Source organism: Nansenia antarctica, assembly GCF_963989245.1.
Source record: "Nansenia antarctica genome assembly, chromosome: 14".
NCBI lineage: Eukaryota > Metazoa > Chordata > Actinopteri > Argentiniformes > Microstomatidae > Nansenia > Nansenia antarctica.
This window is the reverse complement of record NC_137684.1, coordinates 9,895,213-9,912,772: the sequence shown is the minus strand read 5'-3', so window position 1 is coordinate 9,912,772 and position 17,560 is coordinate 9,895,213. Positions and strand designations below refer to the sequence as shown.

At 43.8% G+C, this 17,560-nt stretch overlaps 2 protein-coding genes across 2 annotated transcripts in view; one reads left to right on the top strand and one right to left on the bottom strand.

The window, feature by feature from the left end:
* Positions 1-6,982: 6,982 nt before the first annotated feature.
* Positions 6,983-9,462, top strand: LOC308170228 (COMM domain-containing protein 9-like; the record flags this gene model as incomplete). The annotated part of the gene is made up of 6 exons (XM_080544996.1): positions 6,983-7,036; positions 7,591-7,716; positions 7,991-8,130; positions 8,428-8,462; positions 8,616-8,719; positions 9,325-9,462. The coding sequence occupies exons 1-6, from the start codon at positions 6,986-6,988 to the stop codon at positions 9,460-9,462; spliced, it is 594 nt and encodes a 197-aa protein (XP_080401122.1). The 5' UTR covers positions 6,983-6,985.
* Positions 9,463-11,521: 2,059 nt separating this feature from the next.
* The window catches only part of LOC308169816 (L-fucose kinase-like), a gene marked incomplete at both ends in the record, with an annotated part of 31,142 nt that continues 25,103 nt past the window's right edge, over positions 11,522-17,560 (bottom strand). Inside the window, 3 exons of the mRNA XM_080544559.1 lie at positions 11,522-11,593; positions 14,767-14,990; positions 15,835-15,934. Coding sequence (XP_080400685.1) covers positions 11,522-11,593; positions 14,767-14,990; positions 15,835-15,934 — 396 coding nt within the window. The remainder of the gene's footprint in view (positions 11,594-14,766; positions 14,991-15,834; positions 15,935-17,560) is intronic.

Genomic DNA, 17,560 nt, shown 5'->3' with positions numbered 1-17,560 from the left:
CTATACACGCATGACATTTAAACATGGCGGTCGCCTAGGGCGCCAAATGCCTGGGGGGCGCCAAATGCCCCAAATGCCCCAAACATTTCAATAGTTTTGTCTCTATGACTTTCATGTCTCTATGAAAATATGTCTCAGCCTACTGTCTATTTTTGTCTTGAAACCATTGTCATATTTTTACTGTTGAATGTGTGGGTGGTGATGAGGCTGGTGAGGATGGTGGATGAGGATGAGGATGAGGATGAGGATGGTGGCTCCCCTAAAACATGTTTTTTTGGGGGGGGGCATCAAATCATACTCTCGCCTAGGGCACCTAAATGCCTAGGACACCTAAATGCCTAGGGCACCTAAATGCCTAGGACACCTAAATGCCTAGGGCACCTAAATGCCTAGGGCACCTAAATGCCTAGGACCGGCCCTGCTCCTGCTGGTGCTAGACTTCTACAACAACAATGTCCCGACCGGTGGAGGCCCTATGGGCTGGGATTTAAAAAAGCAGATCTACAGTATACCAGAGATGTTGTATATTGAGGAGATACACAACTAGGGATTTTGTTTCTGACCAATAACCATGCTGTCGAGTTGAGGTGGGGATGAGGTGGAATGGCATCCCCCCCTGAAATAAAAACGGTCAAAATCATCCCCCTTCTAAAACTGTCATCCCCCCTTTCCATCCCTTGTCATTTTATCAATGAACGTCATATTACTGCTATTTCATCATTTTGTTTTGCGCATATTGAGTAAAATACTGTGGGCGAGGGGGCACGCACACATGCGATGATATTTTTACCAAGTCACTGACACTGTGGGGATGCTAAAAATGTCCCCATATATAAAATCCACCATCCCCCCTGATATTATTTTACAACTTGAGTACTGCCAATAACCATGCAGTAGTAGTAGTCACAAAATGTTTCTCCACACTTCAGTGATATGAAAGAGTTTTTTCTCGCTTACATTTGATTATGGACAATATTATTATTATTATTTTTTTTACAACTTACAAGGACAGTGTGGCGTGCGTTCTTATCCAGCCCGGACTAGAACTGTTTTCATTTGCATGGTGGAATCGGTGGCTACAACAGTATACCAGAGATGTTCTATATCGAGGATATACACTGCTCTCTTGATTTACATTTGGTTTTGTAAGAGACAGGGAAGGTGCCAGTTCCACCTCAGGATTTTGTTTCTGACCGATAACCATAGACAGTAGTAGTAGTCCCAAACTGTTTCTCCACACTTCAGTGATACGAACGAGTTTTTTCTCGCCCTATCACAGACAACCTGTCTAATAAACAGCATTTGATCTCTATTTGTTAAATAAACACCAAAGGGTCGTCACCAACATGGCCGCTGTCGTCCAGCTTCCTTTCGACATTACATTCTTTTTACATTTAACAGACGCCTTTATCCAAAGCCACTTACAGGAAGTACATTTCTCTAGAGTTAAGTCAGTGAAGCCTTTGTCGATACAGTGGGTTTCTACATTTCAATGGCTTCAAAACGTTTCACTCTGAGGAGAATACGGCCCTGCTCACACAGGAAGCGAGGGACCATTGGAGACAGACATGGTGTGACACCGAGTTTCATCCAACGACACTGAGTGAAACCAAAAATATGTAGGCAACCGTACTCAGACGGTTGTGTATGTGTGGGTTAACTGATCTGAACGGAACTGAACTGAACAAGTGTAAGAGCCAACATGTTGACTTAAGCCAAATTGTGGCGGAAGAGGGGGGGGGGTGCCTACAGCTGGCATGATACAACAGCGCGTGTGTCATTACAAAAGCACAGAGGCCAACCCCGGCTGTATAGTTCTGTCAACTTTCTCTGGCCCACGAGTTTCCTGCCGCACAGAGCTAACCGAACCTCAGCGTTCTTTACAGAGCAAACTGTTGCCTTTAATGACAGGACCCGACCCGACCGCAGCCTGGCTTCACCCATGAGATGCGAGGCTACGCTAGGCTATCCTAAGTGTCTGTGAACTGCCGGGTTCTAATGTTATTCAGTGTTCTGCACAGTCATACAGTAAGGAGAACTGGAGAGAAAGCGAGGCCCTCGAAATAACACTGTGGTGTGAACCCGAATGCGCAGAGGAGTGACAAGGTGACTGCTATGACTCAACTCCTAAACTGACAGAGAGAAGAGAGAAGCCACATGAAGGGCTAAAGTGTGGAAAATGCCACCACATGTTGTGAACTCTGAATGCGGCCTACGTGTGTGTGTGTGTGTGTGTTTGTGTGTGTGTGTGTGTGTGTGTGTGTACTCCAGCTTGTTTCGGGAATGCACGTGTGCGTGGGAAAGGGAGCATGTGTTTACACACTCGCACACACGCACACACACACACACACACACAGACACACACACATACACATACAAACACACACACACACAGACAGACACACAGACAGACACACAGACAGACACACACACACACACACACACACACACACACAGAGACAGACAGACACACACACACACACACACAGACACACAAACACCCACCCACACACACACACACACACACACACACACACACACACACACACCTCTGCTCTCCAGACCTCTGATTCAATCACCCCCACTCAGCCAACTGTACCATCATCACCACCACCACCACCCACACACATCTGGGTGTCACACGGCGTCTCTAACCAATCAGCACGCCTCCTCAGGAGTGGGACACCACCTGACATTCAAGACATGTGGACCAGCTGGGAAAACCGTTCATATCTCTGGACACGGCATCATCTCCAGAACCCTGTAGTAACAAGTGAGACTAGACACGTTATCACCAATTCAGTCTGCATACAAGTGTGCACGTCCTCCAGAGACGACTGTGACTGAGCGGATGCAGAATCAGAAAGAACACTGTAAGATCAGGGGGAATAAAACATTAACCCGACTCCCTCTTTCTTCGCTCTGCTCACTCTGGTCCCCTTGAATGCTGTTCCTTCTAATGCGCTCCGTTGAGGGTTGCCTGGCGACACTAAATAAGTATTTAGTGATCCCCTCTCTGTTTGGCAGCCTCGATGAAAATAAACAATAGCATGTTTGTGTCGCCACCCTCCCCGGGTGCCTCCGTGTGCCACGATCCAAGACCGAACGGGAGCGAGGGTTTGCGGGGGCGCGGGCTGGGACACAGCAGGCACTGATCGGCCACCTGGGCATCCCTAGAGCAGGGTCCTCCTCCCCTGTGTCACCGGTCTCGCATTGCCCGAGGGCACAATCCCGCATTCGCTCTGCTTACTACGTGTGTGTGTGTGTGTGTGTGTGTGTGTGTGTGTGTGTGTGTAGCCTCCACACACTTGACTTCCTGGCCGATTGGCCGCAGATCCGACAGGCCCTGGACTCTCAAGTGCTTTGACATACCGGTGGTCAGTGGTCACAAGGTCATCACAAGATCAAGATATGGTCATAAGGTTCGAGTTCTTCAACATGTATGATAATAGATGATCGTGATATCGCGCAGGTTAATGTTGTGCCAGTGCAACCTGACTGCCATCGAACCCGGGTCTCCCACACACCAAAAAGCTGCTAAGTTAGAGAGTTAAAGCTCAGGCATGAGCTCGGGGAGCTTAGTGTAAATGTACAGGTCACAGGCAGGGTTAATGATCACACAGGCCATGTTCTCTGGCGGTCTTGTTGGTATGAGAAAGTCTATTAAGCAATAAGCAACTTTGAATGATGCCTCTCAGAATACAATACAACAATAACCAACCCAAGAAAACCAAACAATAACCAACCCAAGAAAGCCAAACAATATCAGGCTTGACTATGAATATTTCACTGACAAACTACAATAGTAATCTCAGGACCCAGAATCCTCGGACTTAGTGAAAGTGATTTATAGGCTTTCTTCAAAGCTCATTCAAGGACCTCCTTGTTATGTTGTGTGTCGGTAGTGTTATGTTGTGTGTAGTGTTATGTTGTGTGTTGGTAGTGTTATGTTGTGTGTCGGTAGTGTTATGTTGTGTGTTGGTAGTGTTATGTTGTGTGTTGGTAGTGTTATGTTGTGTGTTGGTAGTGTTATGTTGTGTGTTGGTAGTGTTATGTTGTGTGTTGGTAGTGTTATGTTGTGTGTTGGTAGTGTTATGTTGTGTGTTGGTAGTGTTATGTTGTGTGTCGGTAGTGTTATGTTGTGTGTTGGTAGTGCACACAGTACTAATTCTATAAAAGAGAACCACCGTCATGGGAAACTACTCAGTGGGGTTAATGCAATTGCTGTACGGATACGAGCATGGTCATTAAAGCATGGCTGTGGTTTTTCCAGGGTCAAAAATTGACTGGGTGTATATGAATGCCATTTCTCCAGACCTCTATCCCATTTTAATTATTGACATGTGTACCATGTGTTCTGAGAGGTACTTGACATTAAAATAATTATGTTTACAGTCTCTTTACTCTACAATATTATGTCTCTGGCTAAATATGAGCTTCTATAGGCTACATCATCTGGTGATAATACTGTACATGTATAATTCTACAGTCAACCACATCACATATTTGATTTAAGTACTTAACTCCTAAGGGGGTAGGGGGGTGAGGAAGCAGGTGGCAGATGTTAGTCAAGGTATTGAGTTTATTCTCCACCTGGGGCAGAACTGAAACGTGCACAATGATTTATAATAATAATAAAACTTGAGGACACTGCATATCTCATAGATCTAAATTAACACTGCATATCTCATAGATCTAAATTAAAACACAGACTAACCAAGTTGATTTAGGTCATTTGGATAGGATAGGCTACATATAAACAAACTGCTTTGGTAAGCTTTTTGTATTTTAGCAGCTTTCTAAGTGTTAAGGGTCTTACCTTTTACCAGCTGACTTGAAACGTTCATTCAACGCAGACTGCGCTACTGTACACGACCATCTGATCTGCAGACACATTCAGCTTAATGCGACAATCATAACTTTGTTTTTCTTTTGATCACTTGTCTTTCACCTCTTCAATTCGGCGCAAAAAAAAAAGATCATTCAAGAAATACACCCAGAGATCAGACGGAATTGTTTCCTCGTCTAGAAGTCAAATATCAATGAGATGCATTTACCTGCATCAGATCTGCAGCCATAACTTTGAGTTTCTGTGTCTCGTCTCGGCTACAGTGACTCCGGTGGAGCATCAGATATGTGACTGTGATCAGGCAGCTCTGTTGTGCCTGCCTGGCCCCTCCCCCTTGTGCCTGCCTGGCCCCTCCCCCTTGTGCCTGCCTGGCCCCTCCCCCTTGACACCGATTCAACTCCGTTGTGCCTGCCTGGCCCCTCCCCCATGTGCCTGCCTGGCCCCTCCCCCTTGACACCGATTGGTACGGAGTGGCTACTTAAGTATTTATATATTCATGAGCGGATTAGCCCTCAGTGTGTGACGGAGTCGATCGATGCATTTTGACAGTTATGATGACAGAGCATGGGGTGAAATAGCTGTAATGTTCATTCATTTTCATCGAATTCTCATTTTTGTCCTACTATTATTGACCAATTGTAACAAGTGAATACTGGATATGTGTGTGTGTGCCTCCCTGCTTTCTTAAGGTTTCTAACCTCAGTGGGTTTTTACCTGGTTAAATACAAAATGAGTTTTGGCTCCCTGACAAAAATATTGCCCTGTCTAAAAATAACATTGTTTACCTGTTTGTCGTGTCGACGAGAAGTTAACCACATACTCGCTGATGGTGAAACCTGCTTGTGCTTTCTGGCTATATTACTTCTATGTATCACGTCTCTCTTCTAACATCGTTTGCGGAGCCTATAAGACTGGATCAAACTAACTGCGCTCATTTCAACACAGATTAGTTGGTCATGTGATACGTCCAGGAATTAGTGTCCACACTGAGCCACAGTGTTATAATGAAGATCAGTAACAAGCAGAACACTCTGTATTTATATCTCCCAATTACATTTGACACAGAAATTGCTGTTGTTATCAAATGCATGGAATCTATGTAGGTGGACCATAGATCATGCATGACTGCCTGAATGAGAAACATGATACAAAGACTTGAATACGTCTGACTGGGTTTGCTTGGTCGTGTAGCCACTGCTATGGTGCTTTTTGATGGGTATAGTTATAGTATATCTAATAAAGTGAGATTTTCTTATAGAGGAAGGTGGGCCTTATCAAATGCATGCCTTACAATTTCTTGGACAACCGGCTTCATAATGATGACATGTTCAAAATGTATTAGCATCTTATAAAACAAGCACATCCTCATGTAATGAAGTGAACATTGGTCCACTATGCTTCAGTTCACCTACATATCAATGCACTCAATGACATGTTTTACTATTACAAGATGAGAGGACTGAGTGAGTGGTGATCATGTCCATTATGTTCACTAAATCGTTGACCTTAAAGTTCTCCCACCTAGCTCTTCTACTTCCTTCCTGGAGGGGATTACTCATCTGACATAATGATATTGATCAGATATTATCTGAATAAAGGGGTCATTTCAGATCAGAGTTCACCCGAGGAAGCCAAGTCTGGCCACTACAGTTTCATACATTTGAACATACATGTTGGGCCGGTTTCACAGACAATGCTTGAACCTCATCCTAGACTAAAAAGCATCTTAAATGGAGATTTTACATTGAAAGTGTGATTTAGTCCAGGACTAGTCGTTAGCCTGACCCGGGCTGGCCCTGTAGTGGAAAAGCACCATTAGATGAGTGGATGAGAGTCTACATGTCTGGTTAATCTGACAGATCTTGCCTTGTGTTGGAAGATGTTTATCATGTGTTACTGATAAACAACCTATTGCATTGCCACATTGGCATAATCCTTAAATGCGAATGCATTCAGTAATCGTGCAAGAGATTCTTGCAGTGTGAGTACCTATGAAATCAATAAGTGAAAAAGAAATGAATCCTTGGCTTTTACATTAGGAGCAGATTTATGGAACACTTCATTTCCCAGAAGAGACTGGGGCATTTCTGTCAATCACGTGACACGCTGTCAGGCTTGTGTGCATCACGTGCCAACATGGCTGCGGTTTCCACAGAACATTTCTCCTCTTTGCAACTTCTTTTAAAGGTAATGTTGACAGTTGCGATAATTTTTTTATTAGTACGATAACATTTCTAAAATGTTTTGGGCGATGACTGCAGCTAAATCAATGCATGTTAAAATTGGGTCAGATGGTTCCGAAAATGAGGCTATTAGAAGAAACGCTTGCGAGCTGCTCTAGATGTTATGAAGCAGCTATACTGTCAGATGGAGATCACATGCACACACACTACATGTATTCTGCGATGACGCTTCGTGCAACATGGCCTCTTCTAAAATCACTTAACCCTAGTGTCTACATGCGATATACTACTTGCATCAATATTCATTTAATATTGCAATATTGTTGTTGCATGCTAAAAGAAAACAGATGTGTGCTACATACACTCTCCCACCTCTCTGATCTTCTCTGTGGCTCAGCTAGTAAAGCATGGCCCTCACAATGCTTAGGTTGTGGGCTCGATTCCCGCTGGGACCCTATATACTGAAATGTATGCACTCACTGCAATGTAAGTCGCTTTGGATAAAAGTGTCAGCTAAATGGCGTATGTTATTGTTATATATTCTCTGTTGAACTGCAGGCTCCTTCCAAGGATGCGGTGCGGCAGCTGTGTGCGGACAGCTTCCAGACCGGAGCACCAGAATCGCGGCGCCTGGCTGACAGCACAGCCGGGACCCTATCTGTCTCTGCCATCGAAGCCCAGCAGGTGGGTGGGTGGAAAACAAAGTGAACTCATCAGTTGAGCGAAACAGATAAACCAATGGAAACTGACCCAGGTCATGGAGAGCGACAGACACAAGCTCCAGTCTTTAATCGTGTTTCATGATTATTCCCCTGCCAGCAGTTAAACACCTGATACACCCTCTCAGTCCTTGATTAGTGGATTCAGGTCACTGCTTGGGCTGAAGACGGAAATGTTAGGCTAATTACACCGGCTGTTTCTTTCACTGAGTGAAATCTAACCTTCTCTTCTCTCCCAGCTCCTGACAGCCCTGCACACGCTTTCCCGCCATGTCCTGTTTCACAACATGACCGCCCCAGAGCAGATCCTGGCGCTGTTCCCTGAGTCCTTCCATCCCAACCTGAAAAACCTCATCACCAAGATTCTGCTGGAACACAGGTGTGTAAACATCACATGCTTGGAATGAACTCATAATATAATTAACTATATTGATTTCTCCAGGAAAAACATAAATATTTGAATAATAACAGCGAACTGGCATTCTTGATAAGCTATACAATGATGTCATGGATCACTAAAACTGAACACTGACGAAGGTCTATTGCCAGAAACATGTTTTTATCGTGGTACATTAGTTCATTCTGGAGTTTTGAGAGGATGCCAGTTTGCTGGAGTTTCTTCTAATTTCCAGTGTTTGAAATATAAATATAAATATAGCTTTGTTCTCTTTCACAGTCCCACGTGGAGAAACGATGCTCTCTCTAATCAAAGTAAGGTCTTCCATATTTAATCTCTTCTCCTATGTCAACAAAGGTGTGTCGTCTTTCCACAATGGCTTTGCTCTACAGTTTGTGTGTGTGTCTTATAACAACAGCTAATAATCTGTGGTGTGTCTGACTCTTGGTTGACCCTGTTTTGTGCAGTTTCACTCCCCCAGCTAGTAGAGATGGACTGGAGGGTGGACATGAAGACTGCATCAGACTCTGTCAGTCGCATGGCCGTGCCCACATGTCTGGTACACATGAAGGTACGCAGACATCCTGGGCTTAATGTGACCACACCTGGGGGGTATTCCATCAACGTCGCTAAAGGAAAATCTAGGCTTATTTTGATCAGTCTCGTGAGATGTATCAAGATATGCCTGGATCTTTTTAAGAGTCTCGCGAGATCGAAATAAGCCTAGATTTTCCTTTAGCGACGTTGATGGAATACCCCCCTGTGTCCTCCTCACCTGTATTGATTTGACTGTTGTTGTTGTTTTTTTACTTTAGACCACATGCATCCTCTTTTAGTAAATGTATGTCTGTAAGTGGGCTGCCAAGAGTTAGTATCTAGGCCCGCTATACTACATTGCATTGGCTTTTCAGTTCAGACACAACCCATGAAAACTCCATTCAATTCTGCCAGAAGGCAAGGTGTAGTAATAAGCATTTCCCCATTACACGTCAAACTCTTTCAGATATATGAGGAAGTGTCTAGGGGAAATGTCTGGTGTTGGGAATTTGTCTGGTCTGGTGAATTTCGGGAAACATGCGAAACATTCTAATCTTGCAAAACAAATAGCTTACAGCTTAGGTTGTTGTGTATGAGGTTCCAGACAGTCAGTCACCAACTCTGTGGTTGATATTGCAGATGGGGGACTCGAGCTGTCCAGGAGGGACTGACTCCCTCTCGTCGATGACCGTGGAACTGAGCAAGGAGACTCTGGACACCATGCTGGACGGGCTGGGCCGGATCCGGGACCAGCTGTCTGTGGTGGTTGGAAAATGAGGACATTCACCTTTGGCTCTAGGGTGCATCTAAACACTCTAGAGTGGCCTATCGCCCTCCACTTCAACTGCATTGAACTCAAACCGTAGGGAAAGTAAAACCAGTATGGTGGATGCCTATAGAGAGATCAGCCGTCGGCTTTTCGCCAGTCTGGTTTTCACATCAAAAAGGAGGAATCGCCTCTACTATTTGGCTTATGCACACTTTGTTCAGTAGTAGGCGAAATATTTGGAAATGGTGGAACAGACTCCCAGTCACCTGGGGAAGAAAGAAGTCACCATACACACACAGTGTTTTTTATTTGTTATTTGATGAGAACAGAGTTTAACATTAGCCGATTTGCATTTCCCATTTTATTTCTTTTTTCCCACCCCCACAATGACAACAGAGAAGAAAGGAAAGATACTACATTCCCCTATTGGCCTGTCATCTTTTGAATCAGCAGACAGTGGCAACAATGTCTTTTTATTCACTGTTTATTGTGTAAATAAGTGAAGAGATTAACTCTGAAATTAGTCTGTGTAACCTCCCCAATCACACTGGTGGCACAGTAAAGCTGAATTCATTATATTAAAAAAACTGTTCTGGCTCATACTTGTGTAACAGTTAATCATTGTCTGCCTGTAGGTTGTGGCCCATGAGGGTCTATTTGAATACATGTAAAACAACAACACTGGTGCATCACCTGAACCATGGCGCTGGTTCTGTGAGAGCAGTACTGAGGTGCCTGTGTGATGCTTTCCACCACAGCACTCACTCACACTCACACTCACACCTTCCCTAAGCAAAACAAACACACATGGTGTGATGTTGCACCTGCAACTCTGAGCCAGACTGTGTGACTAGTCAACATGCAATAGTGTAACAGCTGATCCTCGTCCAACCAAGGCTGAATTCAAACCCATGTAACAACTTAAATGTAACATACAAGCTTGCACACTAACCATTAAAGGTGAAGTGTTAGATAAGTAAGATAATAAGATACGTTTTATCTCACACTGGCCACACATACTGAACATAACACATGCTATGTGTTCTAATAGCGGCAAATGTGTGCATATCCTTAACAAACAAAGCGTAACATAGGTAAGCGTCACAACACCAGGTTTTATAAAGGCTTTGTTTGGGCGCTCTTCAGTTCATGTTATTTATCATTCCTTACTTGCTACTGATGTACCATGGCAAGTTAGCACAACTGTAACAATCATATTGTACCTTTAAAGCAGCTATGCACAGCACTCCATGTCTCTGACCCATTTGTTGCGCTCAAGGAGAGGTATTACTTTTTCACAACATGATTACAAACTATAGTAGCTATAGTATAGTAATACGTCCTTATTTAGAGTCATATTAATCATGATCAAGGAGTAAATGACACAGTAGATGCTTTAAACCACAGCACTGGTTGATCTTTGTCCATATTTTCAGATCTCGGGAAGACAACGTCATCTTAGCAAACATACTTGATACATGAACACTAAACATAAGTTATGCTTTACTTTCAATCACATACTAAATGGCTCCGATGAGACATTTCATGCCCCATTTAAGTCTTAATAGGTGTTTGACACTGTTGAATGACAAAAGTTAGGTAACAATCTCTTAAAGCTAATAGTCAACTTCCAGACCGCTTGTTAAGCGGACTACCAGTAGATGCGCAACAGATATTACGAGGCCTGGATAATGATTTGACGTGTCAGTAACCACATCAATATGATCCGTGACCGTGACCAGTATATTCAAGACTGAGTGGTTGTGTAACAGCATTTACGAATGGTGGTAACTTTGTTAAGTACTGTAACTTTGAGTCAGAGGGTTACTACTTAATAAGGTCCTCTGAGCTAACACTGCTTTCACATTTCATCTTTATAATTACTACTGAACACTCCAATAACAGTTAGTCTCACAACAACACTTGAGCAGATGTGTTGGTGGCAGTGAAAATTCCTTTCAAAAGGCATGTGCCAACTTAAGGAAGACACAGTGTACAGTAAGTAACGGGACAGTAAAGCAGTGGTGAGGTCCGTTCATGTTCATTCGTCTGTCCGCCCCGTCCGTCTCAGGAAGGCTCCAGCAGTGAGATCCCCTCCATGTCCAGCTCAACTGAATGGACAGTGAAGTCTCCAAGGCCCTGTGATACACAATAGGCAATACTGGTTTGTTTTGGCTCCATAACAGGGTTCCTACAAGTTTCAACAAGTCAAATTTAATACCCTTTTAGGCCTTTTTCTAGACCTCTTTGAATAGAATTTTAGACCTGTCGCAACATCACAGCTTTTTGTCATCCTCGAGGTGATGAAGTTAGGGATTTCACTGCCATACAGATAAAAAAGTCTGAAGGATAATGAATATAAAATAAATAAGTCAGATAATTACTCAAAAGTAAATTTATCAACATTAACAGTTAACTGTAGAAAGTCACTTCAACGTGAAGAGAACAAAGTGCACAAAAGCTTCCTTGCAGGACAAGCTTTAATAAAAAATAAAAAAAAAAAACTTATTTTTTCTCCTTTTTTTAATCTCATCACCTAATTTTTTTGATTTAGGGTTTAAAAAAATCCCTTGCATTTAAGCCCTTTTTAGGCCTTATAAATCGGATTGATGGATTTTAGACTTAAAGGCTTTTTACGACCGGCGCGGGAACCCTGTTTAAACTCATGTAAAGACTGCCAACCAGAAGTTGATAGATCAGCTCTCCTCTTGGAAAGAAGTAAAAGTTTATTAGCCATTTCATGAACTGCAAATACATTCATCGGAAATTCTACGTTCTAGATTCTAGAGCTCTACATACATGACACAAACAACATTACCTTAATGCAGTGGTTCTCAAACTTTTTCTGTCAAGCCCCCCTTGGGAGGACAAAAAAATTGTGAGCCCCACCTCACCCCCAAAAAACTGTCACAACATGGGGCAAGTTTACATTTATTGAACTGAACCACATAACACTGTCTCCCAACAAAAAACCTAAAAATACAAATAACACAATATAATAAATAAACACAATAACAATATTTTTCGATTACAATTCTCAAGAAAATGAACACTAACAATCAAGAACATCATAACATTACAGCATTAGTGGCTGCAATGAGCCTGTTTGGCACTGCAGATCTTTTCAAAACGGGGTAGCAGGCCTGATACTGCCACTCTCAAGTCCTGCTCAATGTTGAGCCTAGATCTGTACTTTGTTTTCAGTGAAGCAACAGCTGAAAAGCCAGCCTCACAGAGATAGGATGTGGCGAAGGGAAGAAGGATGCCTAGTACAGCCCTCTGCCCTATGAGTGGATACTCCTTCTCCACACCAAGCCAGAATTCACTCAGTGTCTGACCATTGAACCTCAGCCTCAGGGTGGACTCAGAGGTCAGCTCGATGAGTTGGTCCTCTTCAGCAGAGCTGAAATCAGCAGGTGCTACAGATAGAGATACCTTATTTGTAATTAATTGCATATTAAACACAACACGATTCAATTTTACAACAATCCATTCCAGGTAGTTAGTTATTAACATACATACAACATTAATAAAATATAGGCCTACAGCACAAAATAGTCACAGTTATATTTAGTCATCAAAATTGCCTACCAACCTGCTGCATTGAATGGATCCACCACCCAGTCATACTCAGCAGTGTTGTGTGGGAAGTATTTCTGGAACAATGCTCCCAGGGAAGAGATGTGTTGCTTCAGGCAGGGGATCACTGTGGTGGCATCACAATCACTGCTTTCTACAAACGTGGTCAGGTTCTGAAAAGGATCAGTATTTCCTTCATCAAGGCGCCTGCCCCACACCTCCAGCTTTCTGGTGAATGCGCTGACCTAGTATCTGCCAGGTGGGGTAGGTGTTTGTCTTTTCCTTGAAGCTGAAGATTCAGCTCGTTGAGCTTTCCAAACACATCACTGAGATGCCAGTTTCATCAGGAATTCTAAATTACTGAACTTGCTTGCAGATTCGTGCATTCCCACCTCCTCCATAAACACCCGAATCTCCTCTCTGAGCTCAAAGACTCGGGACAACACTTTCCCTCGGGAGAGCCACCTTGCTTCACTGTGAAACAGCAAAGCAGAGTGTTCAGCTCCCATTTCCTCACACAGTGCAGAGAACAGACGTGCTTTCAGCGGGCGGGTTTTGATGAAATTTACAACACCGATCACTTCGGTCAAAACCTCATTTAGCTCAGGGCTAAGCTGCCTGGATGCGAGCGCCTCTCTGTGAATGACACAGTGTGTCCATTGCGCGTTTGGTGCGACGCGATTTATTAGCGCCTGCAGTCCCTTCCTTTTCCCGGGCCATTGTCTGCGCACCATCTGAGCAAAACCCCACACAGTTCTCCCATTTCAGTCCGTGTTCTGTCAGGTAAGAGTCAAGAATCCCAAATAGCTCATTAGCTGTCGCTCTCCCTGTCACATGCTTGCAAAACAGCAAGTCTTCATTCATTGACTCCGAATCTACATAGCGGACATAAGAAATAAACAAGCAGTCCTTATTACTGTCAGTAGCCTCATCAACTTGCAATGCAAAACGTTTGTGTAGTTTCTCTGCGAGTTGTTCCTCAAGGTCCTCTGACATCTCACCTATGCGTCTTGCAATGGTGTCGTTGGACAGGGGAATGGTCTTCAATTTTGCAGCGGTTGTCTCATCAATCAAAGTTGACACCATATCCAGTGCAGCTGGGAGTATGAGCTCCTCAGCTATGGTGTGCGGTTTCTTGCACTTCGCAATTCTGTATGCAACCTTGAATGATGCTATTTGCGCTTTGGTACTTACGGATGCCGCTTTTGTCATAATGAGTTTCTTGCTTTCTGTACTCTGTAAGTTTTCTTTTAAAGAAGGCCAGTGGCTTCTTTGCATCATTGGGGTGTGTTGTCTCAAGGTGCCTTTTTAACTTGTTTGGCTTCAGGCTGTCTGCTGCTAATGTTCTGAGACATAGCACGCACAATGGTCTCTCCTCACCCCCCACCACATTCACGGTGAAGCCCAGTGCAAGCCTCGTCATACTTTCGAACGTTTTTTTTTTTTTTACCCATGTTTGTCGCATTTTCCGTTTTTGTTTTCGCTGTCTCTGTCAGAAATAACTCCATTCCGAAGATTATGAAGCTACAATTAGAACAAGTCAAAGAGTTCACCTGAGTGTTAATTGTTGACCTCCCCAGTCTGTCGCGCCCCACCAGTATTGCTATTGCGCCCCCTTCTGGGGGCGCGCCCCACACTTTGAGAACCACTGCCTTAATGACATGAATAAGTGCTCAGTAGGATATATGAATGCAACATAGTGGCCATTTCCGTTTCTCTCCTTCCGTACTCACGTGTGTATTGTTGAGGATGTGCCTCACTGTCTCCCCCTGCTGGGGCTGGCGGGTCAGCAGGTAGAGGAAGCCCCCCCCCCCAGCGCCGGCCAGGCTCTGCCCCAGGGCCAGGGGGCGGAGGGCGTCCATCATGGCCCGCACGGCGGCCGGCTCGCACCCGGGAGCCATCACCTTCTTCTGCTGCCAGGAGCGCTCCAGACACGCCCCCAGCCTGGTCAGAGAACCTTCCAGAAAGAGAGAGAGAGAGAGAGGGAGGGAGGGAGGGAGGGAGGGAGGGAGGGAGGGAGGGAGGGGGGAGAGGGAGGGAGGGAGGGGGGAGAGGGGGACACTTCTTAAAACTTTAAGACTTTAAAACTTTTCACAATGGCTTACTTGGTTTGATCTCCTGTATTTTGTTTGTTGTTTTATCTCATTTTGCTTTGTTGATTTTAATGTTTTGATATGTGGTTTTAAACTGTCTTGTAAGGTGTCCTTGAGAGCTTTGAAAGGCGCCCATAAATAAAATGTATTATTATTATTATTTATTATTACTTCAACAAAAGAGAATATAAAAAGTTTCCCCAATGAAAAAGTCCCTGTTCATGCTAGCAAGCACATTTGCATTGTTATCTGGCTGGTCTCATGCTCAGTGTGTGATTGTGTTAATTTTACGAGTTCCGTCGAAAAGCTCATGTGCAGTACGGCCTGATTTTTTTAGATTTTTTTAGTGTCATTTGGTCACTTTTGAGTCACGTTGTGTTCAGTTACCCAAAACCGTGGCTTGGTCTGAGGGGGCGTCTCTCACTCACTCACTCACCAGCTGTCTCACTCTCACTCACTCACCCTCAGTCTCACTCTCTCTCACTCACCCTCAGTCTCACTCTCACTCACTCACCCTCACTCTCACTCACCCTCAGTCTCACTCTCACTCTCAGTCTCACTCTCACACACTCACCCTCAGTCTCACCCTCAGTCTCACCCTCAGTCTCACCCTCACGCTCACTCACTCACCCTCACTCTCACTCACCCTCAGTCTCACTCTCACTCTCACTCACTCACCCTCAGTCTCACTCACTCATCCTCACTCACCCTCAGTGCACGCACGGGCACACTCCTCTGCATTGTCCACCAGCTGTTCAGCGTTCTCCACGATGGCAGGGAGGCGGCTGTACCAGCTCCACACCACATCCTGCCAAACACAACACAGTTTAGGTAGGCTACCCAATATTATCTCCCGGTCTCAAATGGTTAACAAGTGTTAGTGACAGAGAGAGGTAGATTAGAGTTAGGTAGAGGAATGTAAAACAAACAGATCTAGGACCCCAATTGAAATAAGCCAGTGGCTTTCTTGGGTTTTTATCCTTTTAGTTTGACCTTGTATGTAATATGTACTTTCATGTACCTACTTCTGCAAACATTCTAATAAAGTTTTCAATCAATCAATCAATCAATCAATCTTAATCCCTCATTACATATTCCCAAGATATTGCTGAAAGGTGACCTTTTTATTGATGTTCGATTACTAATATTATTTCAAACAGATAATTTCTTGAAGTTGATCACAGTACCAGAGTTTAGTATTCAGTATACAGCCTTTATGTATTTAGAATGAATATAAAACAAAACAAAAGTGGTGGAAAAAAAAGCCATCAATAAGATGAAAGGAACAGCTGATCTTGATGCTCTTGACCACAGATTTAGAAGAATAAACTCTATTACAATGCCCCCTGGGATAGGGAATCTCCAACCCTTGGTTCTAAGAACAGCACTTAAAGGTGGGGTTTGAGAAACACTCAGCTCAGTCAGGACAAACCTTAACACGGCATTGACTCACATTAAAAACTGAGGTTTAGGGACGAGGCAGAGGGAAGAGTGATCAGTTTAGGACCTGTGGCTTCCCCTCCTCATCTCCTTTCCTCCACTGAAGTATCAGGACAGTCACAGGACAGGACAGGTAAGACAGTATTATTCCAGGTGGGCATTTACCACCGTTTTTGTTAGTCTTATCTTTAAAGAAGTGCAGATGAGCATAAATGAAGTAGATAAGGCCACTCTTAACTTATTTTGATTCCTTTGTTCAATAATTGAAGAGAAATTGCAGCATTGGCAGGAAGTGTTCTACTGCTACTGTATAATGTAAACAGGAAGTGGTCAGAAGTGGTATTACTGTGAAAGACACAGGAAGGACGTGTATGTTAGTGTAGCGACTAGATAGAGCCAAAAATAAAAAAGTTGCAACAAAAGAAACCTGTCTGGTTTCTGTATTGTAGACAGGAAATCATGTATGAGACAGACAGCCAAAACCATGGGTTGCCTACTCATTAAGACATTGATGTAGGATTGATAGTCATCATTATTTTGTAGAGATCAGTCTCATCCCTGAGAAATAAGTTTACATGCACACCATATTCCTGTATTAATCAGAATATGCTCACTAGTCGGGTAAGAGTCATGTAAACACGTGCAGAACCGGATTAAGGCCATAGGAGAATATTTGGAGAATATTCCGAATAAGACCCCTGGCATATGCCTGTTTGAATCTGAATATTGTGACATGTATACACCTTAATCGGAAAATGTCGCTTTCCGGAATATTCAGTCACGTCTGCGCATGCTCGATTCGCAGGGAATCCTGGGTTTTGTTGTTGTTAGGGACAGCATAGCAAGCCACGATGGCGACTAGCAGGAGCCAGCTTTTCTGGAGTGAGGAGGAGACTGCAGTCTGCCTTCAGATAATTAAAGATTTAAATATCATGGAGTACATAGATGAAAGAAAACATAGAAATAGTGACCTAGTGATCTTTTAAAAAGTTTG